At 38.4% G+C, this 27739-nt stretch overlaps 1 protein-coding gene across 2 annotated transcripts in view; it reads right to left on the bottom strand.

Annotated features, from left to right (window-relative positions):
* Positions 1-27739, bottom strand: part of LOC126293416 (tubulin-specific chaperone D) — a 177547-nt gene that overhangs the window by 40980 nt on the left and 108828 nt on the right. For both annotated transcript variants that reach the window (XM_049986639.1, XM_049986640.1), the window contains exons 13-15: positions 22893-23063; positions 16869-16990; positions 7498-7649 (exon numbers count right to left, since the gene is read on the bottom strand). In XM_049986639.1, the coding sequence (XP_049842596.1) occupies positions 7498-7649; positions 16869-16990; positions 22893-23063 (445 nt within the window). The remainder of the gene's footprint in view (positions 1-7497; positions 7650-16868; positions 16991-22892; positions 23064-27739) is intronic.

Below are 27739 nucleotides of genomic sequence, written 5' to 3'. Positions count from 1 at the left end.
TCTACCATCATCAGTTCTTTTGCTCCCCAAATAGGAAAACTCCTTTACTACTTTAAGTGTCTCATTTCCTAATCTAATTCCCTCAGCATCACCCGACTTAGTTCGACTACATTCCATTATCCTCATTTTGCTTTTGTTTATGTTCATCTTATATCCTCCTTTCAAGACACTGTCTATTCCGTTCAACTGCTCTTCCAAGTCCTTTGCTGTCTCTGACAGAATTACGATGTCATTGGCGAACCTCAAAGTTTTTATTTCTTCTCCATGGATTTTAATACCTACTCCGAATTTTTCTTTTGTTTCCTTTACTGCTTGCTCAATATACAGATTGAATAACATCGGGGAGAGACTACAACCCTGCCTCGCTCCCTTCCCAACCACTGCTTCCCTTTCATGTCCCTCGACTCTTATAATGCCATCTGGTTTCTGTACAAATTGTAAATAGCCTTTCACTCCTTGTATTTTACCCCTGCCACCTTCAGAATTTGAAAGAGAGTATTCCAGTCAACATTGTCAAAAGCTTTCTCTAAGTCTACAAATGCTAGAAACGTAGGTTTGCCCTTCCTTAATCTAGCTTCTAAGATAAGTCATAGGGTCAGTTTGCCTCACGTGTTCCAACATTTCTACGGAATCCAAACTGATCTTCCCCGAGGTCGGCTTCTACTAGTTTTTCCATTCGTCTGTACAGAATTCGCGTTAGTGTTTTGCAGCTGTGACTTATGAAACTGATTGTTTGGTAATTTTCACATTTGTCAACACCTGCTTTCTTTGGGATTGGAATTATTATATTCTTCTTGAAGTCTGAGGGTATTTCGGCTGTCTCATACATCTTGCTCACCAGATGGTAGAGTTTCGTCAGGACTGGCTCTCCCAAGGCCGTCAGTAGTTCCAATGGAATGTTGTCTACTCTGGGAGCCTTGTTTCGACTCAGGTCTTTCAGTGCTCTGTCAAACTCTACATGCAGTATCGTATCTCCCATTTCATCTTCATCTACATCCTCTTACATTTCCATAATATTGTCCTCAAGTACATCACCCTTGTATAGACCCACTATATACTCCTTTCACCTTTCTGATTTCCCTTCTTTGCTTAGAACTCAGAACTGCTCAAATAATGGCGTCAGATGGAATGAATAAAAAAATTGTAATTAGGTCAATGATACGAGTTTCCCAATGGAACTGTACCAATTCCTTAACAGAAGTTGGAGGAGGAGGAGGAGGAGGAGGAGGAGGAGGAGGAGGAGGTTACAGACCTTTAATTGGTTATGCAATACATATAGGTCAGCATTACACTTATCAGACGGTTGCGAAAGCAAGTTATTCCACATTTATGTTCATTACACTGAGGTGACAAAAGTCATGGGATAACTCCCAATATTGTATCAGACCTCATTTTGCCAAGCATAGTGCAGCAACTCGACACAGCATGGGCTCAGCAAGTTGTTGGAAGTCCACTGCCGTAATATTGAGCCATCTGCCTCTACAGCTGTCCATAATTGCAAAACAGTTGCCAGTGCAGGATTTTGTGCAGAAACTGGTCTCTCGATTATATCCCTTATTATGTTTGATGGGATTCATGTCGGAAGATCTAGGTGGCCAAATCATTCGCTTGAATTCTTCAGAATAATCTCCGAACCAATGGGAATCAATTGTGGCTTGGTGACATGGCACATTGTCATCCATAAAAATTCCATTGTTGTTTGGGAACACCACAAATGGCTGCAAATGATCTCCAAGTAGCCGAATATAACCATTTCCAGTCAATAATGAGTTCAGTTGGAGCAGAGGACCCAGCCCCTTCCATGTAAGCACAGCCCACACCATTATGGAGCCACTACCAGCTTCCACAGCACCTTGTTAACTTAGATCCACAGCTTTGTGGGATCTGGGCTGCACTTGAATCCTCCTATCAGCTCTTGTCAACTGAAATCAGAACTCATCTGAGTAGGCCATGGTTTTCAAGTCGTCTAGAGTCCAAATGATAAGGTCATGAGCCCAGGAGAGGCACTGCAAGCTATGTGAGCAAAGGCACTGGCATTGGTTGCCACCTGTATAGCCCATCAGCACCAAATTTCGCCGTACTGTCCTAATGAATATGTTCGTCGTATGTCCAACACTGACTCTGATGGTTATTTCACGCAGTTTTGCTTGTCTGTTAGCAGTGACAAGTCTAAGCACATGCTGCTGCTTGCCCTCAGTCATTAAGTGAAGGTTGTCAGCCATTGCATTGTCTGTGGTGAGAGGTAATGCCTGAAATTTGGTATTCTAAGCACACTCGTGATACTCTGGATCTTAGAATACTGAATCCCCTAACAATTTCCAAAATGGAATGTCCCATGCGTCTAGCTACAACTATCCATTCAAATTCTGTTAATTCATGTCAGAAACATTTTCACATGGATTCAAATGACAGTTCCGCAAATGCACTGCCATTTTATACCTTGTGTATGTGATACTACCATTATCTGTATATGTGCACATCACTATCCCATGACTTTTGTCACCTCAGTGTATATCAGTTATGGTGGGAAAGTCACTTAGTGACAAATGATATGAGATTGTCTTGTCTACATGCCTAGAAACTGAAACAAAAGTATTAACTGCGAAAAAATACACGAGAGAGTACACATTTCAAGCAATAATAAAATAACAGAACAAACTTTATGTTTTTGGGGTCATATTTTGCAATTTGCAAACCAAACAAACAGAGAAAAATGTAACAAGTTGGAATAAATTAAACAGAATATTAAAAACAAACTTTCATAAACAAATGACAAGAATCATAGTTCACAATGTTATATTAAAACCAGAACTTCTATATGCGTTTAGTTGAAGTTAGGAGTTAGTGATCCTGCCTAACCAACAGAGTTATTTTTCAAATATGAAAATGCTACAAGAATCAGAAGTGTGCTCCCTTGTACAGGTAATATTGCTCTCTTTGACAAAATGTTGAAAGCAGAATAAACAGTACACAGACGAGAGGTACTTATATTTTCTAATTGGCATAATTTTAAAAGGCAGAGTTAAAAGTGAAAAGAAAAGAAGATAATGAAAAGTACAAGAAATGGTACATCATATTCTAACCAGACTAAATGGCACATAGTGTTTTACTCAAACAACAGAGAATATGTTGAAATATAAACAAACTCAGAAGGTGAGAATAGGGGAGATCTTATCAACAAAAGATGGAACAGTTTGTGTAGTCTCAGAAGGGGGTGTAACCTACATTGCTAAAAGGGTCGTGGTTATGATGAAATCAATATTGGACATTTCTAGGTATGCAGCTGAGGGCAATATCATCTTTTATTATCCAATCCCACACTTGGAATTGGGCCTGTGGCTCCAAATGGAAATGGTTTCATGGAGCATATAACCAGATATAACTGTATTTGAAAATAAGGATCTGATATCTATTGCACTTTGTGATCTCAGTAAAGCTTTTATCTAAGCAGCCCTTCACAGTTTACTTGGGAAGCTGTTATTTTATGGCATACACAGGCTGTCTTTATCTGTAATCATGTCCTATTTATGCAACAAGAGGCAGTGTGTTTCAGTTAGAAACAGATGCTCTTCACTGAAGGAAATTAGGACTGGTGGGCCACAGAGCTCAGTCCATTTCTTTTCCTCATTCCAATTAATGATTTTCCATTTCATCTAGGAGCTAATCTCCACAGAAACGAAACAATCACTCAGTTTGTCAATAGGACAAAACAAAACACATTCATATTTTCATAGAAACAAATGGTACTTGTGCCAATTACACCTCACCTCGGATCCTTAACTCAGTGAGCATTACCTTCAGTTAGCTAATGCTCCACTCTTTGATGTAAGACACATATTCCTATCACCACTTTCACACTTACTAAAAAGCAACAGCCACCTAAAAGACTAGAAACAGACTAAACAGAATATCATACCTGTACACGGGAGCACACTTCTGATTCTTGTAGCATTTTCATATCTGAAAAGTAACTGTGTTGGTTGGGCAGGATCACTAACTCCTAACTTCAACTAAACACATTTTAAAACAGTGGCTCCACTCAAATGTCCCACAACTTGCCACCTATACCTCACGAGCTCCTGGCTCCTTCATTTCGTGAGCTCCACACTAGTCCATGAAATTATTTAACATTCGGGTCTTTCAGCCAATCGGTGTAGGTGGCCACATGCAGGCAATTTCAGTGGCCATTTACCACATGTATTAATCACTGCTCTGCAGAGTACTGCTTCCTGCCACAGGTGTTCAGATGTTTATTTCCAACAGATATTTGGAAACTCCTGCCATCACTCACCCTTGAGCCAGCCTCGTAGTCCTCCAACATGACGAAATGTGCGACGACTAAGGAAACACCATCCCATCATTTCAGGTCTGGAGAAAACCTCCTTCCTACCGGAAACTGACTTCAGCATACACAATAGTCACAGGAAATTGCTTTCTGGCAAAGACCAAAAATGCACACAAACTACCTAGTATGAATCTTTTAAATCAATTTCTAAAATCTGCTCAGTACTTGCCCTAAAACATTTTTTAAGTCAATGATTATGATTGGTTTCTGGAACACCCTTTTCTACAATGTAAGAGAACCATTTAAAATAAACACTATTGATATTAATTTTTAAGACTACTGATAAAGAATTGGATTTAAATTGTAAGATCTTTTCTCTAAACATACCCTGTTACTGATTGTACATGTAATGACTGAAACTATCCCGCTGTAAGTTGCCAACAGTTAAAAAAGAATTGTTGAAATTATCCTTTATTTCAATGTTCCAATAAAGCTCTAAGAAAACCATAGTGTGGCTTTGCAAGCCTCCACCAGGGTGTATACGGGGACAAGGAAAAAAAAATTCCCAGATTTCTCCCGGATATCCTGTATAAAAAAATATGCTTTTTCCCGGGCGAAAATACACTTTTTCTGTGCTAAGTGACAGTAGGTTTTCCGTAGATTTTCCCTCGGAACTGTAAAACTTATCAATCCTTTGAATGGTTAACGTTTTACACAATCGCATGGAACTTCCCGGAAAAAAAAAAGACAAGACAGGGCAAAGAAGTTTTGGAGAGACCTTTTTTTTTTTTTTTAAAAAAAATTGAAAAAAAGGAGAGAAGTTTTGGAAAGACCTTTGATTTGCAGCAACATATACGCTGCATATTTTCGTATTACGAAAGTATAAATTCAGATTGCACCAAACACAGCGCATTAGTTTCCGTAGCGTTTTGAAACCAAGGTTGCGATGTCCTTTTGTAAGCAAGTCATATCTCAAGCCACGAGATTTCGTCAGCCGATGACAGCAACTATTCAGAGCATAGGACACGTGTTATAGTCAGCCAATAGCAAGATCACTGGTTACATAGCATGAACACGAAAGAGGAAAAGTTAACGGTTTACATTAATGTACACAGTACCGTATGTCTACAAGAAAAGCTAAGCTTTCACATTTAATGTTAGTCTCTAACATTAACACACTACAACAGAAGCTAAGCTTTCACATGTAATAGTGATCTTTTTTGCATGTGTTATACTTTAAGGCACATTACACAAATGTGCCAGTAAATTTAAAATTGTGACATAAATGTCTCGGCTTGAAATTCTTGTAAGTTGCTGGTCCTCAAACTGTTCAGTTTCGAACACTCTGCGATTTAGATATCCATCCCACTTTCTCACATGTAACATAATTCATCTTGCGTAAAAAGAAATTTACTTTGAAAGTAATGCTTTTCTAACCATCGTTCGCATTACTATCCGGAGACTGTTAGAAATAGGTTCGATTTTCCAGTTGCCAGAGAGCGCCAGAAAACAGGCATTATTGTGCGTGTGCAACTGCAGTGGTTTAGGAAGCCCGTATGTTCGTGTGTATTAAGCACTAAGAGAGCATACATTACACCATAAAAGAAACAGTGAATCAGAGGATACTCCAAAGAGCATCTGAATTTCGTAAACCATACTAAAATGCATAATTCGGCTTGAAGTGCAAATTGGCTTTTTCCAGATTCACAATGAAGTAGGTCCCATATGATATTAAGCTTTTCAGTGTGGTTTTTGGGATGTAAATTTTCTTGGAGTACCAGTACTCTACTATCTCATTTTTGGTTCTTTATTATGGCATAATGCCATATATAGCAGAAGATAGTAATGTGGACTTGAAATTGCACTTGAAATTCAACGAACAGTTGGAAGTAGCCAATACTGTAGAATAAAACACTTCGTTTCAAATAAAATGATTGCCTCAGCGGAAAGATTAATAAAGCCAAATTTCTTTAGCAAACTTGCAAAAATAACTTCACTATTCTGCAAGGCGATTAATACTTGACTGCTACTAACTTGGAAATAAACTGAAATCAGAAAACTGAAATTAATAATGTATTTTTGCCCTCCATAATATGTGAATGTATTTTAATTCACTTGATAGCTCCCGGCCACAGAAATCCGATTTGTTTTTATTTGACATGGGAGCTGTACACGAAGAGAAGCAGCGAAATCACTTAACGTAAACACGGGTCATGTGGAAGTTAACCCCCTCCCCACTACAACTCGGACAACTATGTGCAAACGGGAATCTGGCAGCTAGGGCGCGCGAGAAAATTTTTTCTCATTTGCATCTGGCTGCTTGCTGCTACTACCGATACAGCTAACAGCCAAACTTCAATTAGCGGGAAGTGGGAGAAGGTACTGCTTGTACGCGAGTCAAATGCGCATGCGCAACAGACCGTTGGCAATTGGTCAAATGAATCTAATGTGAACAGTTGTGACGTCATGCTGATAGCAAACAGTTTATTGTTATGAAGAATTACAGTCTGCACCCTACGGCCTTTGACATATTTTTGCTATTTGCAGACGCTTGTGCGTACACAGTTTTTTGTTGTTGTAAATTGCACAGTCCCTTTGCCACTAAAGTTTTACCTTTTCCCTCTTGTTTATATTTTATTGCTGCAGTATCATTCTCCAGTAGCAGGATACAATAACATTCTTTGCTAGAGAATCAATTCTGCAGTCAAAATTACAAAAATTTAACTGAAATCTAAAACAATAAAAAATTCTCGAAATTCCGAAAAATTCCCGGGTTTTTCCCGGTTTTCTTCCAGATGAAAAAATTTCCAGGTTTTTCCCGGATTTCCTGGTTGTCCCGGGTCGTATACACCCTGCTCCACATTTGGAAAATTATAATATTTTGTACAATTGGGTTTTCCCTACATCAAACCAAATTGTCAGATTTTACATTGGTCAGTGGTTCAGGATTGTGCCTACTGCTTGCCTGATGCCTCGCTTATATGTCCATCTGGGTTACATGAGATGGGGCGAAACAATAGATTTTGGACAGTTCACCATGAACTGTTTCCACTGACATTATGTTCTCGGAATAAATACTAAACATATTTGTTACTTCAAAATTGATGTTTTCCATATTAGAAGTAATGTTCATCTTTAAAGTGCAAGAGTGTTTTCTGGTATACCTGAAAGAAAACAGATCCTTTTCACAATGTTTAATCAGTTCGAATTACCTATGAAGGAGCGCCGTAAACACCCGCCCGGCATGAGCTCGCACCCTCTCAATCTTCTCCAAGCAATGCTGTACCACTCCAACCATTGTGCGGTTGACGGTGTCTGGACGAAGAGCTTCTGGCATCTCCCGTGCCAGCAAGAGTACCACAACCTGTCACACATAAGTAGTAAGCAGTAACAAAAAGTATTCATAAAAAAAAAGGTTGAATTGGCAGTTCTCTGTTTTGCAAACAATTTGTTACAGTGTACTTCAAACCTCAAACTGCAGCTCTCTATGCCAGTCTATTATGTGCAAGCCTCTTCACATCTGAACAACTACAACATTCACTTGACATTGGTTATTTTACTCAACCCTTGATCTCTCTCTACAATTTTTAACTCCCACTTTTCCTTCTCCCGTTTCCAATCCGATAACTCAGTGATATCTCGGAATATGTCTAATCAACCGATCCATTCGTTTAGTCAAGTTGTGACACAAATTTCTTTTTTCTTGTATTATTTTCAGTACCTCATCATTATTTAGTCTCCAGCCTTCTTTTGTAGCACCATATTTCAAGAGCTCCTATTCTCTTACTTCTAAACTGTTTATAATCCACATTTCATTTCCAAACGAGGCAACACTCCAGACAAATATCTTCAGAAAAAACTTGCTAACACTTAAATTTGTATTAGATGTTAACAAATTTCCCTTTTTCACAAACGTTTTTCACAATTTTATATCCACTCTACTACTACCATCATCAGTTAATCTGTGGCCCAAACAACAAAACATATTGATAAAAAATCTACTCACCAAGTGGCGGCAGAACTCGCACATAAAAGACTGTTGTGACTGGCAAGCTTTCAGAGCCATTGGCTCCTTCTTCAGGCAGAAGGAGGTCTTCAACCCTTCCGCCTGAAGGAGGAGCCACTGGCTCCGAAAGCTTGCCAATCACAACAGTCTTTCACGTGTGAGTTCTGCTGCCCCTTTGGTGAGTAGATTTTTTTATCTTCCCAATTAAATAATTTTATCAATAATTGATTGTTTTCATTGTTATAAAACTGAGATTGATATTTCTTGATCTAATTTTCTCAGCATCAACTGATTTAATTCTACTACACTCCATTCTAACAACATGAAATGAATAAGACTACTACTCTCCACATAAAGGAAGCACTGAGTAGCAGATGGGCACATTAAATGAAGGCTAATAGATATTATTTAGCCATTGGATTAAGTCCTTCATCAGCTGTAGATGAAATGTGCGTGTGTGTGCACGCGCGCACGCGCACAGACCTATTCCCACATGCGTAGCTCACACACACGTTCACTGTCATCTCTATACACTAATGGCCAGCTGTGACTACATCTGAGGTGAGCAGTTATCTTGGACTGTTCGGTGAGTGACAGAAGTGTGAAATTGGGAGGAAGAAGATAGTAGCACTTACCTTTGGGATAATGCAAGGATATGGTGGGGGCAGTTAGGGCCAGCATTGTGAGGCTGTGTTATGGGATAGCAGGAGGGTATTGGTGGTTAGTGTTTAACGTCCCATAGACAACGAGGTCATTAAGAGACGGAGTGCAAGCTCGGGTTAGGGAAGGATTGGGAAGGAAATCGGCCATGCCCTTTCAAAGGAACCATCCCGGCATTTGCCAGAAACAATTTAGGGAAATCACGGAAAACCTAAATCAGGATGGCCGGAGACGAGATTGAACCGTCGTCCTCCCAAATGCGAGTCCAGTGTGCTAACCACTGCGCCACCTCGCTCGGTTAGCAGGACGGGTGAAGGGGGGTGGAAATGGAGCATCACAAAGGGATGAGGAGGAAAGTAGAGAGGGGGAAAGACCATGCAGGTGAGTTGGAGGGACAGAAGGCATGTGCAGAACTGGAGTGGGAGCAGAGAAATGAATAGAGGCAGCGGGTGGTGGTTACGGACTGACGAAGGTTAAGGGCACGGGGATTACAGGTATGAAGGATATGTTGCAGAGGGAGTTCCTACTTGATGTAATTCAGAAAAGCTGCTGTCAGGAGGAAGAACTCAGGTGGCAGCGGCTGTGAAGCAGTTGTCAAACTGAAGCACGTCGTGTTGTGTGGCATGCTCGGCAACCGAGTGGTCCAGCTGTCTGTTGGCTACAGTCTGGCAGTGTTAATCATGCAGACAAAGCTTTGTTTTACTTCTGTTCATCTTATAAGCTCTATTTAACAAACTACCCACTTCATGCAACTTATCTTCCCAGTCCTTCACCGTACCTGACAGAATTACAATTTCACTGGCAAACCTCAAAGTTTTTATTTCTTTTCCCAAAGTTTAATCCCCTTTTCAAATTTCTCATTGGTTTTCTTTACTACCTGCCACATGTACAGATTCAACAACATGGGATATAGGTTACAACCGCATCTCACTACGTTCTATACTACTGCTTCCCTTTCAAGTTCTTTGACTGCAGTCAAATTCCTAAATTTTAAAGGGTGTATTCCAGTCAGTTTCCTCTGACATTACAATTATATACTTTTTTTGGGTAAACATACTTCAGTTTATCACTTACGCAGTACTATATGTCTCGGGTGCAATACAAACAGTGAGAGCAAAGGTTACCACTCATCACATACATTATCTTACTCTATAACCTTCTCTTTCACTTTTCAATGTAGTCTCTATTTTTGGCTTTTTCCAGTATATGTCACAAAGTAAAAGTGCTTGGATGAACAAACAGACTGTCACGTCAGACATGCACAATATTTTCAGAGCAAAATGAGTTTTTATCATCCGGTACGCCAACAGAACCTGGCCATCACCAATCGAGTTATGGAAGTGATGGGGTGTGATGCACATTCTGTCTAAACACCAATACAGCATTTCTCCTGGGTAGTGTAAAACACAATTCGTGGGTCACCAAGCTGCAATCCCTCGCCCGTGTGGTTTATCATATACAGACAAAACAGTCAGAACAGTGGATGAATGTAAAATGGTACACACAGACTTAAGATGAACGAGTTAGGGAAACTTCATAAATTTCAACTATACAAAAGTACCAATATACACCTCCAAATTATGATTCCATGACTCCATCATAACAGAAATCATTGAAATTGGAATCACAGGTAGTCCTATTAACCTAACCTCAGGATACTGTCACAGCAAGTCCTTTAGGGAATCTGTATCAGTGTACTTGAATGGAAAAGTAGCAAGTTGGACAGACTAATGGTGGGGTGCCATATGTATCAACAGTGAGCCAAGTGGAAGCTGGGACACACAGTCAGTACTGAAAAAAATGGCTCAAATGGCTCTGAGCACTATGGGACTCAACTGCTGTGGTCATTAGTCCCCTAGAACTTAGAACTACTTAAACCTAACTAACCTAAGGACATCACACACATCCAGCCCAAGGCAGGATTCGAACCTGCGACCGTAGCAGTCGCACGGCTCCGGACTGCTGCTTTGAACCGCGAGATCACCGCGGCCGGCGGTCAGTACTGAACAACATCTTGTGGTTGAAGGACAATTTTTGTCAGTTTTTGCTTTCAAATATACAATTACAGAAACAGTGTTCTGCCTTATTTTATCTGGAACTCTTCCATTTTGTCTGTGTTTGCATACAAAAACAACAATTTGGGAACTGTGGGTTCACCTTCATGCAAAACACTTCTGTTGTTTATTTATTTATTTCCCCAAACTAGTTTCAGCAACAAATATCGCCACGATCAGTGAGTTTTTAAAATCTTATTTACTATACATTACAGCATCGTTTTAAGATTGTTGCCACTGTTTGCTGCATATTTTATGTGTTTTTCTGTTGCTGTTTTTCTCAGCATACATCGTGTCATCTGCAACTGTGTGAGCAGCTGTTAGTAAATAAATATACCAGTTCCACACACATGCTCCACAGGATAAACAGAACACCTCTTAAACCAGAAAACTACACACAGGAACTAAATACACTCAAGAAAGTTGCCATCAAAAACGACTGCAAAACAGACATAATAAAGAAACTCAACAGCAAGATAAAAACGAAACACAAAAATAGTGGCCACTCACTCAAGAGCACAACCAACAGATCTGAAAACCTGAGACAGAACACGCAGACTGCACCACATTAGGAAAAATAAACAGAGGGTACACACTAACATATAATAATAAAATATCACATAAAATTGGAAACATCTTCAAAAAACAAGGGATCCCAATAATATTCAGAATGAATAACACAGTTAAAAAAAAAAAAAAAAAAAAAGAATCTCAGATGAATTCAGCAATGCTGGAATATAGCAACTCACTTGTAACTTCTGTCAGGTCCAATACATACGACAAACAAGCAGAAATTTCTGAACTAGGTACACGGAGCACATGAGAGTTCCAAGGAGTGACAGCACAAATTCTACTTTTGCAGAAAACGTAATGAACAGAAACCATGACTCCACCAATACCATCCTGAAACACAGTCTATATGACAAGAAATAGTAGAATAAAATTATCACATACAAAAGGCTATAGTGAAAGGGAAAAATATAATACATGAAAACACAAAACTTTGCAACAACACACTCTTTACAGAGAACTGACACAGAAGAGAAAGCACACACATGCAAAAGAACCATTCCCCGCATTACACGCAGAGACATTAATGAGGAACAGCCAGCGTCAGAACTCCCACTACAATTTTCATATCCTTCTTGCAACAAGTGATACACTTTTCATGATGGTGGAGATTTTTGGATTATGAACGAAGAGCAGAAGTTATGTTTTTCTGTATATAAAAGTAGCTGCAAGCCATCCAATGAAAGTGAGTAAACAAGAAATTAAGTAACACGAAAACTGTATCCACAACACTAGCAAAATCCCAATTGTATAATGCTGACATGCATTAAGTTCACTATTTTTTTTTTAAATTTCTTTACTAATAGGCAATCGCACAGTTGCAGATGCCAAGAAAAATGGCAACAGAAAACCACAGAAAATATGCCACAAACAGTGACAACAATCTTAAAACAAAGCTGTAATGTATAATAAATAAGATTTTTAAAAACCCACTGATGATGGTGATATTTGTTGCTGAAACTAGTTTGGGGGAATAAATAAGAAAACAACAAAAGTGTTTTCCATCAAGGCGGACTCACAATTCCCGCGTTGTTGTTCTGCCTTAGGTAAACAAAATTTTCTTCTTTAACAGCCACATGTTTCCGTCAAGATTTAACATTAGTGGGTTCATTTTCTTTTCTGTCGAATAACGGGTGTAAGTTTTGCATGATAGTGTATGTAATTTTGGGATTATTGTATTTGTATTCCCAACATTCTATATATACTGTGAACATATGTAGCTATTGATGAGCTTTGTAAATTTGTGGGTGGGGGGAAGGGGAAGTGAGGGTGTATGTAATTTGTTTGTGCTTGCTTCTTTTATTTCCATATTGTAATGCCTCAATGTAAGCTGTATTTGCTAAAATGCACTGTGTCACTTTTACAAAATATTACATGTTCTGCCATCTTGTTTTACGAGTTCTGGTCAGGAATTTCAACTCTGTATTGGCAGCAGGCCCTGAGGTGGCCACACACATGCTTGGTTTTGTTATATGTATGGGTCTTTCAATAGTTCTTTCAGAGGAGAAAAACAGGGTCACAGTGCAGATGGCTTTGTAATTTTTTTTAATCCTTTATTATTTGTTTTCCTGCTTTTTGTAGATGGCCATTTTCTTCTATTATAAGTTTCTTCAGAATGACTTGATCCACTGACGGCATCCAGAGGTATAAATAGTAGGTACCCCAGCCTTTTAGCATCAGTTCATCAACACATATGATGCTAATAACTTGTTCTGTTGTTCAAATTTATTGTGCATGTAAGACAACTACCCACCCACTTCCCCAAAAATTTTCAGTCTGCAATTTTTTTGTACAAATTCTTTTCATCATTGTGTAAATCTTATAACTCTGATGTGACAGTAGCCTGTTCTGGCTGCCAGAAGACAGACCAGTCAACTCCAGCAACTGAGATAATTGGTCTCGGAGTTGTTCTTTGGGAAAATCGGAAAGAATGTAGTTGGAGGTAACAAATCAGTTCTCTAGGGAGTGTACAGTGTGAGGCTACACATTGTCATGCAGAAGGATAATCTTCTTCCTTGCAATGCACGATGTAATGTGCAATGAGTGTGGAAGAGGTGCGGAGGGCCAAAGAAGCTCAAGCAGAAAACAACCCTCTGTGTTTAAGAAGACAACACCCATATCTTCATGCATTTCCTCATTAGGTCTGCAACCGTATAATCTATTTTGTAGGGAAAGAAAATCCATGTAACAACTTTAGACTTTCTTTAAATTTTTAACCTTTTTTTTTTTATTTTTTTGCAGACCAGTTTCAGGAAATTGTATCTCCAATTTCACTGTTTATAATGCACCAGAATGATGCCACAACATGCACAGTAGTCAGAACTGTTGAAACTACTGTCTTTAGCATCCAACCATAGTGCAAATGCAATGTAGTACATAACGAACATACACCAAGGAACCAAAACATTATGAGCACAGCCCAGTGCACAGAATGTCATCTGGTGCTGGTACTGCTGCGGACACACGAGGATGTATGGAAGTTACAAAAACGAAGCAGAGACAAATGGGGTATCAGTGACAATAAGGGCTGCATGTGGCAAAATACACTGACAAACAACTTTGAGAAAGGACAGAACGTTATGACCCAGCACCCGGGAAAAGCATCTCAGAAACAGCTACTGTTGTTGGCTTTCCACACGGTATGGTAGTTAGAGTATATGGAAAAATCGTTGAAGAACAGTGAATCTGTGAATAGGTGACAAGGTTTCTCATGTCTACGCCTCATCACATAACATGGTGGCTTGGCCACTCTGTAAAGCAGGATAGGCGACTATTTGTGCCAGATCTGAGGACAGAGTACACAGATGGTGCAAACACAACTGTTACAGACCGCACTGCTCAGAGCACACGGTCGAACCTGGCGATCCGCGGCAGATGATCACTATATACCTGCAATGACATCATCAATAACAATTGCAGAGGGAATGGGATCATCAAAAATGGACCTTGGGTCAATGGAAATGTGTTGCCTAATGAAATGAATCACGTTTCTTGTTACACCAGGTTGAGGCTTATATGCTGTCATCCAGGCACTGTCAACAATGGTTGCACTAGACACTGGATCATTGAGACTGGACTGTAGACCAATGGAAACATGTAGTCTAGTCAAGTGAATCACTTTTATTGATACACTGAGTAGACACTCATCCAGTCACTGTCAATAACAGTTGGGAGTAGGTGTCAGATCATCAAGCTCAGGCCGTGGTTCAACGGAAATGTGTCACCTAATCGAGTGAATCATGTTTCTCGTTATACCGTTTTTACACTCATTTGCAGATACACCACCATTATGTTAAAAGGCTGCTCGAAACGTGCACCACACCACAGATGTAGGTCAGTGGGCACAGTGCCGTGCTATCTGGGTGTGACGAAGCAAGCTGGGATATTTTTATTTCCCCTCTTGTTTTGCCATCTGCCTACTTAATTTTTTTTCCCAGTTTTAACTAATTACCATTAACATACTTCAATATAATCTGCATTTTCATACAAGAGAAAGATTGGCCCTTAGTTTTAGAGAATATAACACCCGATCTAATTTTATGCTTAGTCTTAGGTATGTAATTGCTTTTCTAATTTATTTCGACTATTCCTAGTTAGTATCTTTTGTTATAGGGTGAAATCAGTAATTGTTTCGTAACTTAAATTCTATTGCTGACATATAAATAAATATAAGTTCTGTACTAATTACAAACATTTGGAAGATGAAACAATAGCACTCTTAAAGTATGTATTTGGTTCTAGTCAGAAATGTGTTAGCAAAACCAGGCCTTAATTAATTCCTAAGTAATTAACAGTTTTGTCAAAAGTATTGTTTGTGTAACTATATATGTTAATTTCATGATTTAAACAAATAATTCGGCCTAACTTTTGTAATAGAAGAAACTGTTGAAAAGAATCAATTTTTCGATATATTCAATTGATTGAATGAGTTAAGTTTTAATTGTAATTTCTGTAAAATTAACTTCAATGTGTAGTTTCAGTACCTATTATTGTGAGGATATATAAGGACCCAGTTTTTTGTCACGAGACAGTCAGTCCACGGCCCTGTTTCAGACGAGAAACCTGTGTTGGTTAGAACAACAACTATGCATCAACTTAACAGTGAAATAAGTGTTACACCAATAGGCTGTGTGTTAAAAGCAATGATAGTGTCTGTTCAATTTATTTGAAAGACTGTGAACTGTGTGGTTAGGCTTTTACTGCTCTTAGATGTTCAACAGTAAACTATTGTAGCAGTATGCAGATGTCCACCTGCAATCTGTTAACGATGCTTATGGAAAGTTTAATCAATAGTGCAATGTCCGTATAACTGTAATATTGGGTGGTTGTGAACAGTGAAATTAAGTACTGTGAAACGCAACAGTGCATCTGTCGGCTACACCATTTACAGTAGACGGTACTGCATGTCCACCTCCTATTTTTTCAGCCAGTATCACAACATAGTAGGTCAACACTGAGGACAACAAACGAAAAAACAAAGAAGGCAAACCATCACAGGGGGACTTTCACCTGGGCTTCTATGGGACATACGGTAGTAATTAAAGGCACCATGACAGCTTTGGACGACATGAATATTATTACAGACTCCCTACATCCTTTTACGCTCAAAATCTTTGGACGGCAATGACATCTTCCAGCAGGATAAATGTTTGTTAAGGACAGAATCATGCGGCAGTGGTTCAAGGAGTATGACAGAGAAGTCATGCTAATGTTTTGCCATGAAATTCACTTATCTGAACCCCTTGGAACATGTCTGGGATGCTACTGGTGCCAGTTTGACACCCATAAACTAGCAGCCCGTAACTGACAGGAATTGCATGATCTTTGTGTAGACATCTGGTGTTATATACTGCTGGAAACCTATGAACGATCTGTCAAATGCCATGCAGAATTCCTGCTGTATTGATATCAAAATGTGAGACAACATGCCATTAAGCTTGTCTTCATAAAGCTTTAACTTGTCTTGTTACACCAGGTTGATGCATATTTGCAGATATCCTGTCATCCAGGCAGTATCAACAATGGTTGCACTAGACACTGGATCATATCAACTTAGATTTCATCAATTTCAATGAGAAATCAGAAAAATCACACAATTTTGGTCTGGCTCATGGGACTATCAACAACTCAGCTTTCTGGTGAGTGGTAAACATTACTCTCTCCATTGCTTATTTTATCATCTGGTTTGTTTAGTAGTTGCTTGCGCCATAACTGAACCAACAGTGTGTGTGTGTGTGTGTGTGTGTGTGTGTGTGTGTGTGTGTGTGTCACTAACATTACATATGGCACACACCTGCAGCCCAGACAGGGCAGCTTCCCTGACCCAGGCGCCAATGTCTCCTCTGCTGTCCAGGGTGTACTCTGAAAGGCCAGTCAGAAAGCACTCCAGTACCTCCTCCATTAAAGTCCGGCTAGCTGTAATGAAGTGAGAATAAGTTTTTTAAATTGTTTTTTATCTAGTACACATTCTAATGGGCACTCATGCAATCATTCATTCATTCAGTCGGTCATTCATCGTGTTCTGTAAATCCCAATGTGAAGAAGAGCAATGTGACGATACAAAATCAGGCACAATAAATATGACACAAAAGTCTTGTAACTTTACTGAGCTGGAATTACGTCTCTTGAAGTCTCATAATATTTTTTCTTGGACCATCATCCTGTCTTTAATGGACTAGATGAACATTTCTTTTTTCTGTATATCTTAAAATTGGTGCCTGTTGTTTTTGTGTTCTATGCACAGACCAAAAAAATTTATGTTACTGTTTTTCTTTTATTCAGCTGTGAAATTTATTGTCTTGCATACATTATTAAACAAATTTATGGCTTTACTGGTGCCTTTGCTGACACCTTTGAGTAAATTTCGGGTATCATCTACATATCTTTTGTAGTATACTATGCTTTTTAAGAAGTGCTCCTGTTCTAAGTAGTTTAAGAAAATGTCTGTTGTTGTGCCAGAAACGGATGAGGCTATGGATAGTATATCTGGTTGTTGATAAATGCTACCATTGATAGCAAAGCAGTAGTTGTTGAGGATTATTCCTAGTAACTCTTTAAATTCAATAATTTTTTGTGCTTTGTTAAGTTGTTCTTTATTACTGCAAGGATACTGGAGTGCAGAGTTACAATGTCTAGTGATATAAAATGGGCACCATATGGAATGTTTCTTTTACTTCAGTGACTAGTGTGTTACTGTTTTTTTACAGTATACATTTTTCCATATATGAAATACATTTTTAGGAAATGATTGAGCTTACAGGACATCCTTTCCTGTGTAGCTTACGTTTGGATCTTAATAGTGGAATGATGTACCTTCCCTCATGATGCCTGTGAATTCAGAGAGCATGCGTCCATACAGTTTACAGGCCTGCTTACAGAGGCCACCTTGGTCAGCCCCATGGTACTCTCTGGTGAGCTATCACAGAACAGCATTATTTCATCGGTCACAAATGGGTATTTAATGAAGGAGAGAGAGCTACAGATAGAGAGATGTTGAATGAAACTCATTTGGGTGTCAAGAGAGCAATGTGTGATGTCATCAATGACTACTCTAGCAGAATATTGTCAAGTGATCCTTCACAGAACCCAAAGAAATTCTGATATGTAAAGGTTGTTAGTGGCACCAAAGTTAGTGTCCAGTCCCTGGCGAATGAGACAGGAACTGAAATTGAAGGTAGCAAAGCAAAAGCTGAAATGCTTAACTCCATTTTCAAATTTTCCTTTACAAAGGAAAGCCCAATTTAATCCTCTTACCACTGAAAAGATGAATGAAATAATTACTAGTGTCAGTGGTGTTGAGAAACAGCTGAAATCGTTAAAAGTTAAGAAAACTCCAGGCTTCAATGGAATATCTGTCAGATTCTATGCTGAATTTGTGATTGAGTTAGCCCCTCTTCTAACTATAATCTAAAATAGATTCCTCAAACAAAAAACCATGCCCAGTTCTTCGAAAAAGGCGTAGTCACACCTGTATACAAGAAGGGTAGTAAAAGTGATCCACACAATTATTGTCCAATATCCTTGACATCAATTTGTTGAAGACTCTTAGAACGTATTCTGAGCGCAAATATAACGTGGTATATCTTGAACAGAATGGCAAAAGTTTGGATCAAGGCAACCATGTAGATGTGGTGTTTCTTGATATCTGAAAAGCATTTGACTCAGTACCATACCTATGCTTATTGTCAAAAGTATGATCATATGGGGTATCATGTGAAATTTGTTACTGTGTTGAGGACTTTTTAGTAGTGACAACACAGCATATCAGAGTCATCGTCAGATGTAGAAGTAACTTTGGGTGTGTCCCAGGGAAGTGCGTTGGGGGCCCTGTTATTCATACTGTATGTTACTGACTTTGCAGACAATATTAATAGCAAAATCAGACTTTTTGCAGAGTAGGCGGTTATCTATAATGAAATACTATCAAAAAGATAGTCTGATCTAGATAAGATTTCAACATTGTACAGAAACTGGAAGCATGCTCTAAATGTTCAAAAATGTAAAATATTTCACTTCACAAAATGAAAAAAGTAGTATCCTATGACTATAATATCAATGAGTCTCTGTTGGAATTGGCCAATTCGTGCAAATACCTGATTGCAACACTTTGTAGGGATATGAAATGGAATGATCACATAGGTTCAGTTGTGGGTAAAGCAGGTGGTCGACTTCAGTTTATTAGTAGAATGTTAGGGAAGTGCAACCAGTCTACAAAGCAGATTGCTTACAAATCACTCTGGCAACCAGTTCTAGAATATTGGTCAAGCGCATGGGACCCGTACCGGATAGAACTAACAGGGGATACTGAACATATACAGAGAAGGGCAGCACAAATGGTCGCAGATTTGTTTAATCCACGGGAGAGTGTCACAGAGAATGAGAAGTCTATTAACGAAGTTTCAAGAAGCAGTTTTAAATGTTTACTCCATAAATGTACTACAGCCCCATATGTATCAGCACTGATGACTGCGCAGTTGAGTAGTCCACAAACCAAACATCGTCATCACCCCATATGTATCGCTCACATTTTGATCGTGAGGATAAGGTTAGAATAATTACTGCATGCACAGAGGCTTTCAAACAATCATTCTTCCCATGCTCCATAAGTGAATGGAACAGGAAGAAACAACCCTGGTACAATGGGATGTATGCTCTGCTATGCACCTAACAGTGGTTTGCAGAGTATAGATGTAGATGCCGATGTATTTAACAGTATGAACAGCCACGCATGCAAAATATCTCACAAGCTCAATCAGTTCTTAAAATGTATTTCACATATGAAACAACATATACTGCAAAAACAATAACACAATAGTCATTGAAATAAAAGAAATAAAAATTCGAGATGGTGCCCATTTCATATCACTAGGCATCACAAACCTGTATTCCAATAGCCTTGTTAAAGAAGCCATTGCAGTAATAAAGAGCAACTTATTAAAGCACAAAAAGTGTTCACAAGCTGAAATTACTGAATTTATAGAGTCACTAGGAATAATGCTCAACAACAACTACTTTGTATTCATGGTAACATTTATCAACAACCTGATGGAGTGACTACCCACAGCCTCATCCCCGGCACTATAGCAGACACTTTCTTAAGCCGCATACAACAGAAAATATTTAATACCCAGGATCACACTGCTTGAAAAAAATATAGTATATTACAAAAGGTATGTAGATGATATATTAATGTAACTCAAAGATAACAACAAAGGCACCAGTAACATCATAAATTTGTTTGATAATGTACACAACACAATAAATTTCATAGCTGAATAAAAGAAAAACAGTGGCATTAATTTACTATATTTCTGCATAGAAAACAAAAACAACAGGCACAATTTTAAGATGGACTGAAAAAAAGAAACTCTAGCAACACAATTCGTGCTACATCATGTCTCCCAGATGTACACATTAAAGCTGCATATCACATGATGATACACACAGAAAACAAAATCCCAATGAACAAAGAGCAAAGGGTTAAACATCACTAAGCAAACTGCGGTGGCCAATGACTTCCACAGCTCAAGATAGATAGTATGCACAGACAGATAAAGAAAGAATGAAATTTCTGGTTCTTTACAAGGAACCAATAATACAATCAAATGTTTGTCTAGCTTACCTTATGTAGGGAACATTTCTCAAAACACAGCAAACCTACTTAGGTGACATAAAGTGAAAGTAGCTATCTCTACAAACAACAACACAAACTACTCCACATCTTAAACAATAAAAAAGATAAATTCTCAGACTCATAAACATAAAAAATAACACACAAAACTTGCTCAAGCTGCTACATAGGACAAACTGACAGGGCTTTTTAAATTAGAGAGACTGAGCACATCAGCTGTTACACACAAACAATTTACAAATCAGCAATAGCAACAAACATAAAAACACTGAACACCCTTTCAAAAACATAGAGAAAGATCTTAAGATACTCAACCACTTTCAAAAATCTCATACAACGGTTCTAATGGAGGAACCTGGAATTCCTGTACACCACAAAAAGCAAAGAGAAAAAATTCTCTGTTACAAACTAGATAGTGAATCAGTTATTTTCTTCAAATGTTTCTCCTACATGTGACAACTGTAACAGTTTTCACAAATATGAACATTTCCTCGTAGTGCCATAATACATTTGTAGCAAGATTTGTAAACAAACAGTGTAAGTGATGATTTGTGTGTGTGATATTCTGTATAATGGAGGAGGCACAATACCTGTAAGCAGATAAACAAAATAACATTTCTAACATTAGCCTATAAAAACATACACAGATTCATTTTGTCCGATTTTCCGATTGCAGTCTAACTTCAAAAAGAAGCAAGAGAGGCAGAAAACCACACATACAAACATCAGCAAACATATTCATGTAAACAAATTCACAAATACACTCGAAAATGAGAGTAAATTCTCGAAACTTATTGTGCTAAGAATATAAAAAATAAGTAAGTGGTGCAGTTTTCATTATTTAAATCATGAATGATATAGTTACAGGCTTTCCTGAAACATTTAATATGATAAATGAAATTAAGAACACTTGTTTTACATCTAGTACTGTGACCGTGAATTGCGAAGTTTTTCCTACATTCACTCTTACTATTAACCACAATATGATTAGGGGATGCATGTATTGGCAAGTCTGTGTAAAAATAACTGTCTCCCTGAAGCACACTTCTCGGAATAAATACTTATCTGACAGTAGTTGCAATGCCACAGCAGATTATGCTGTTGGGCAGAATTGAGCGAAAGCTCTGCACAATGAAAAAGATTTTTATGTGTAAAGCAGGCAAAACTGACACTTTTGCTAATTTACGCAATTACTGGTGTCACCTCACTTTACTATTCATCTGACGGGCCTTGTAGCCTAGAGACAGGTGAAAATCCTAAATGTAAAAACTAAACTAAACTCCTCCCGAAGAGGCAATGAAGGCCCAACAGTACTGACCGGCTGCCACATCATCCTCAGCCCGCAAACATCACTGGATGTGGGTATGGAGGGTCATGTGGTCAGCACACTGCTCTTCCGGCCATATGTCAGTTTACAAGAGTGGAACCACTACTTCTCAGTCAAGTAACTCCTCAGTTTGCCTCGGAAGGATTGAGTGCACCCCACTTGCCAACAGCATTCGCCAAACCCAAACGGTCACTCATCCAAGCGCAATCAAGTCCCATACTGTTTGTAATCTCGTCTTCGCCGTTCAATGACGAGAGAGTTCGCAAGGAAATTTTGTAAAGTGCATTGAAAAGCATAATGGCCATGACTAAATATAACACCATAACAAATGTTGTGCTGTCATTATAATAAATTAGAAAAAGTTGGGCAAATACTTTTTGACTTGCCCCACATAATCTACATTACTCATCCATGGAACATATGTCACAACAAATTGGACAATTTCGTTATTATTTCTGGTTATATGTACACCATGTTTTGTTACAGCCAAAAATTTCCTACTTCACACAGATTCTTCCGATTCCGGGATCTCATATTTTCTCTTTCAACTTCTTGTTGTTCTCTCTCAATCTCTTTTGCAGAGTGTAATACATGCAACTTACTAAACCACCTCAAGTATACTAGTGTGTAATACTCACAAGAATATTCTTCCATGGCTGTCTCAGTCTCTTTACGATCTGTCAATACAATTTTCTTATGTATGATAAACTGTGTTATTTCAGAAGAGCTCATGGAAGAACATAAAAGTGTGGAGGAAAAATATTTATGAACAGTGCAGATTTTACCTTTCTATGACTGCAGGAAATCAGAAGCTAAAGTCTCAAAACATGAACAATTAATTACATGAGCTTCACAATTACCTTGCATAACTCCTTGGACTCCAACAGTCTTGACAACAGCTGTGATTGCATTTATGGCATCTCTCCTACTTTCCGACCACTTTAATGTTGAATCTGTGATATGGCAACAGTGTACCAAAGCTGTAAGAACATCTGCCACCTTACCATTCAGCATGAACTTCGGGAATGAACCTGGGGCAAAAGTGAAGGGTGTCACTATATAGCTCATACTGTATTGCAGTTATCAGAAAATACCAACTGTATACAAAAAATAGTACTGTACAAGATAATTAAAAAAAATTACAAGTGGCTATAACTATCTAATGCATATAACATGTCAATAAGAACTACAAAAAGTGTAACAGAAACATCAAAATTGTCATGGTTGTACAAGTGTTGTGAACAGGAAGCTGGCACATGCACATTGAGGCAAATATGAAAAGTTCTGCGTCGTTTGTGAAAATAACCAGTATAGCAATTCTGGAGTGATAAAACTCCATAGCCCATGCTCATGTCAGATCACATGCAACAGTGATCAGACTATTTGGCAGAACAGTGAAATGAAAACATTTTTCCAAGATAAATTTTGATGACAGTCACTAGCAGGTAATTTTTATTACAGATCTACCAAGAGCGAATCAAATATAAACCGAAATTTTTTAATCAGTTTATTCGAGCATCAGAAAAATTCAAAGACACAAACTTATTTTTCTACATAGGCTCCAAATGGAAAAAAAAACATTTTTTTCCTGTGGATAGGCTATTTCTTGATCTGGTTTTCATAAAAGAACATGGTTGCGGCAGCAGCCAATTGTGCACAAATTCTTCAACAAAGCCTCTCACGCCGAAGGTATCCTCCGACTGCTTTCTATAGTGTTCCAAACAAATGAAAATTGCAGGGCAACAAGTTCGAATTGTAGGGAAGATGATTTAGTGTGGTCCAGAACAATTACTGAATTTTTTATTGAGTTTGGGCAGCTGTGTGCGGTTGAGTGTTGACATGGAGCATAATCATTCTCACAGATTTGAAATGTGAACATTTTTGGATGGTATGAACGTTTTGTTGGTCCAAACGTGTGTAATAATATGCATCATTCGTGGAAAGAATCGATTAAAACTCCTTTAAAATCAGAAAAAAACTGTTCAAAAACCTTTCTCAGTCATGCTGGTCATTGGGTGACATCAGTGAGCTGCATTTTCCATTGTTTCTTGTCCTCATAAAAATTGGTTGTGTCATGTGCTAATGCTTCACTCTTTCCGAGGGTGTTTTCCCCAAACTGTGCTACAAGTCTTTTCAAAACTTTGGATGGTTTTGCACCCTCTGGCATGCAAAACTTGACTACAACAAACTGTGGAATAGATGACAGGTACCTCTTTGCTCTGACATCGTGACTGTGACTGAAGAAAAGCCAAGAGAATGTTCTAGCTGTGGAGAACAATCACTGGAAATGAATGTAATGAGCAGAAGTCAACACTGTTCTCCATTTACAAAAAGGCGAGTAAAACAAACATTCCTGTTTATAACTGTTTCATCCACAAATATTTGAAATTTCGGAACAGTCTGACACCTTTTAATTCATTATGTATTAGTATTCACTCATAAGCTATTAATTGCTTCATTTAAAATGTGTATGTAATTGTTTGTAACCTTAATCTCTATGTAAATGACCGAGAAACTAATATTTCTTGCAAAATAATACAAGTAAAAATTAAATTGTTGAAACTGTGCTTTTTCTTAACAAAATGTGATGTATACACAGAGCATTGACATGATTTCAAAACTCCACTATGTTTTTATGTAAACATACTACAAATGTGTGATAAATTGTAAAAGGCTCTGCTACGCTATTATAAATGCTCTGTGGGTCCACCTGCACCAGTATGAACGACATCTAAATTATGGTTAAATTCATCATAAACTTTACACAGTGTATCTGCTTTCAGAGAAGTTATGGCAGCTGTTATTCTGTTCTTCACTTCTTGTATGTCATAAGGTCAAGGGGAGATGAACACACTTTCCTTCACATACACCCACAAGAAAAAAATTGCATAGGATCATGTCATGTGGAGGCTAAGAATACGCAGTGTCTCGGTGTTCCATGTGCCCTATCCAGAGTTGAGGCAGAGTGTCGCTGAGAAACTGACATGTTGCTGTGCCACTGTGTTGGAGTTCCAGCCTGGTGGAAAATGAAGTTATCAGAGTCCTCCAGAAGTTGCAAAAAAAGCCAATTCTCCAGTATTTGAAGATACGTCATTCCAGTTACAGTGTTTTCCTTTCAGAAGTGCAAGCTCAACGCGGACTCTTACTTTAGCAAAAGCATCCCACCTTTTCAAATTGCAGATACCAACAACGTATGTTTTTGTGTACAGGTGGATCAATGCCAATATGCTGACAAAAGGATGCTGGACCGAAATCACCAACTCACTCTTTGCAAATTGCAGCACGCAAAATGCCTTCTGTTGAGCTGACACCATCTTCTTCTGACTGACTGCAAACTGAGAAAACACAATGACTGAAATCTAACAACAATTTTATGAAATTATAGGATGTGTCCATACAAACAACACACATTTTCTTGCCAGCATGTGGCATGCTTCATAATTATTACCATCTAAAATCAGGTCACTATTTTCAAAACACCCTGTACTATGTTTAAAGTTTTGTACTATTTGAAAATTAGCTCTCCTCTGTGTATGTTACAAGAAATTTTGACTTTCTGAAATACAAAGTAATTTAAATACAAATATATTCATAAATTCCTCATGAAATTTTGGCATGGGTGTCACGGAATTTGTATCAGCAACATATAAATTTAATGACATTTATATTAAAATTATCTGTTTGTGAAACACAAATAGTTATTTACATAAACCAAAAATATCTATGAAAGAAAAGGGGACTTCTAAATAAATTGGAATGTCGTCAAATACTCAAATACTGGAGAGGGTCAACTGTGAGCTCTCGTTGCATGTAATTTTTTCACTGCAATTCCATCCTGGAGCCTGAGTGAACAACATGTATTCTGTATAAATTATAAAACTGTGAGAAAGTGTTCTGACGCAGAACTGTTGTTGCAAACACAGGAAGAATAAGAATTTAAGAAATCAGTTAAATTGTGCTTGAAATATTTCATTTTTATCAACAGGAGTACGTTGAGGTGAACGTGAAGCCAATAAACTTCTCACAGCAAGGAATCATTTTAGACAACTGGGACACTGAAAGCAACATTTGCTGTTGGAAAGATGGTGCACTCAGCTAAGTGTGAAGCTGTTAACCTTATCATCGTCGTCGTCGTCGTCATCGTCATCATTTAAGACTGATTATGCCTTTCAGCATTCAGTCTGGAGCATAGCCCCCTTATAAAATTCCTCCGTGATCCCCTATTCGGTGCTAACATTGGTGCCTCTTGTCATGTTAAACCTGTTACTTCAAAATCATTCTTAACCGAATCCAGGTACCTTCTCCTTGGTCTGCCCCGACTCCTCCAACCCTCTACTGCTGAACCCATGAGTCTCTTGGGTAACCTTGCTTCTCCCATGCGTGTAACATGACCCCACCATCTAAGCCTATTCGCCCTGACTGCTACATCTATAGAGTTCATTCCCAGTTTTTCTTTGATTTCCTCATTGTGGACACCCTCCTGTCATTGTTCCCATCTACTAGTACCTGCAATCATCCTAGCTACTTTCATATCTGTAACCTCAACCTTATTGATAACGTACCCTGAATCCACCCAGCTTTCGCTCCCATACAAGAAAGTTGGTCGAAAGATTGAATGGTGCACAGATAACTTAGTCTCAGTACTGACTTCCTTCTTGCAGAAGAGAGTAGATCGTAGCTGAGCACTCACTGCATTAGCTTTGCTACACCTCGCTTCCAGTTCTTTCACTATGTTGCCATCCTGTGAGAATATGCATCCTAAGTACTTGAAACTGTCCACTTGTTCTAACTTTGTTCCTCCTATTTGGCACTCAATCCGTTTATATCTCTTTCCCACTGACATTACTTTCGTTTTGGAGATGCTAATCTTCATACCATAGTCCTTACATTTCTGATCTAGCTCTGACAAATTACTTTGCAAACTTTCAATCGAATCTGCCATCACAACTAAGTCATCCGCATATGCAAGACTGCATATTTCGTGTTCACCTATCTTAACCTCGCCCACCCAGTCTATTGTTTTCAACATATGATCCATAAATAATATGAACAACAGTGGAGACAGGTTTCAGCCTAGTCTTACCCCTGAAACTACTCTGAACCATGAACTCAATTTACTGTCAACTCTAACTGCTGCTTGACTATCCATGTAAAGACCTTTAATTGCTTGCAAAATTTGCCTCCTATTCCATAATCTCGTAGAACAGACAATAACTTCCTCCTAAAATCCCAGTCATATGCCTTTTCTAGATCTATAAAGCATAGCTACAATTCCCTGTTCCATTCATAACACTTCTCCATTATTTGCCGTAAGCTAAAGTTCTGGTCCTGACAACCTCTAAGAGGCCTAAACCCACACTGATTTTCATCCAATTGGTCCTCAACTAATACTCGCACTTTCCTTTCAACAATACCTGAGAAGATTTTACCCACAATGCTGATTAAAGAGATATCTCTGTAGTTGTTACAATCTTTTCTGTTTCCATGTTTAAAGATTGGTGTGATTACTGCTTTTGTCCAGTCTGATGGAACCTGTCCCGACTCCCAAGCCATTTCAATTATCCCGTGTAGCCATTCCACTGTATTTGATGAGTTCCGACTTAATTTCATCCACCCCAGCTGCTTTATTGCACGGCAATCTATTGACCTTATCTTAATAAGAAAATATTATTGAACTCTTCCTCTTATTTAAAATCAATTTTTAAAT

This window comes from Schistocerca gregaria, chromosome 10 (assembly GCF_023897955.1).
Source record: "Schistocerca gregaria isolate iqSchGreg1 chromosome 10, iqSchGreg1.2, whole genome shotgun sequence".
Classification (NCBI taxonomy): Eukaryota; Metazoa; Arthropoda; class Insecta; order Orthoptera; family Acrididae; genus Schistocerca; species Schistocerca gregaria.
This window is presented reverse-complemented; position numbering and strand designations above follow the sequence as displayed.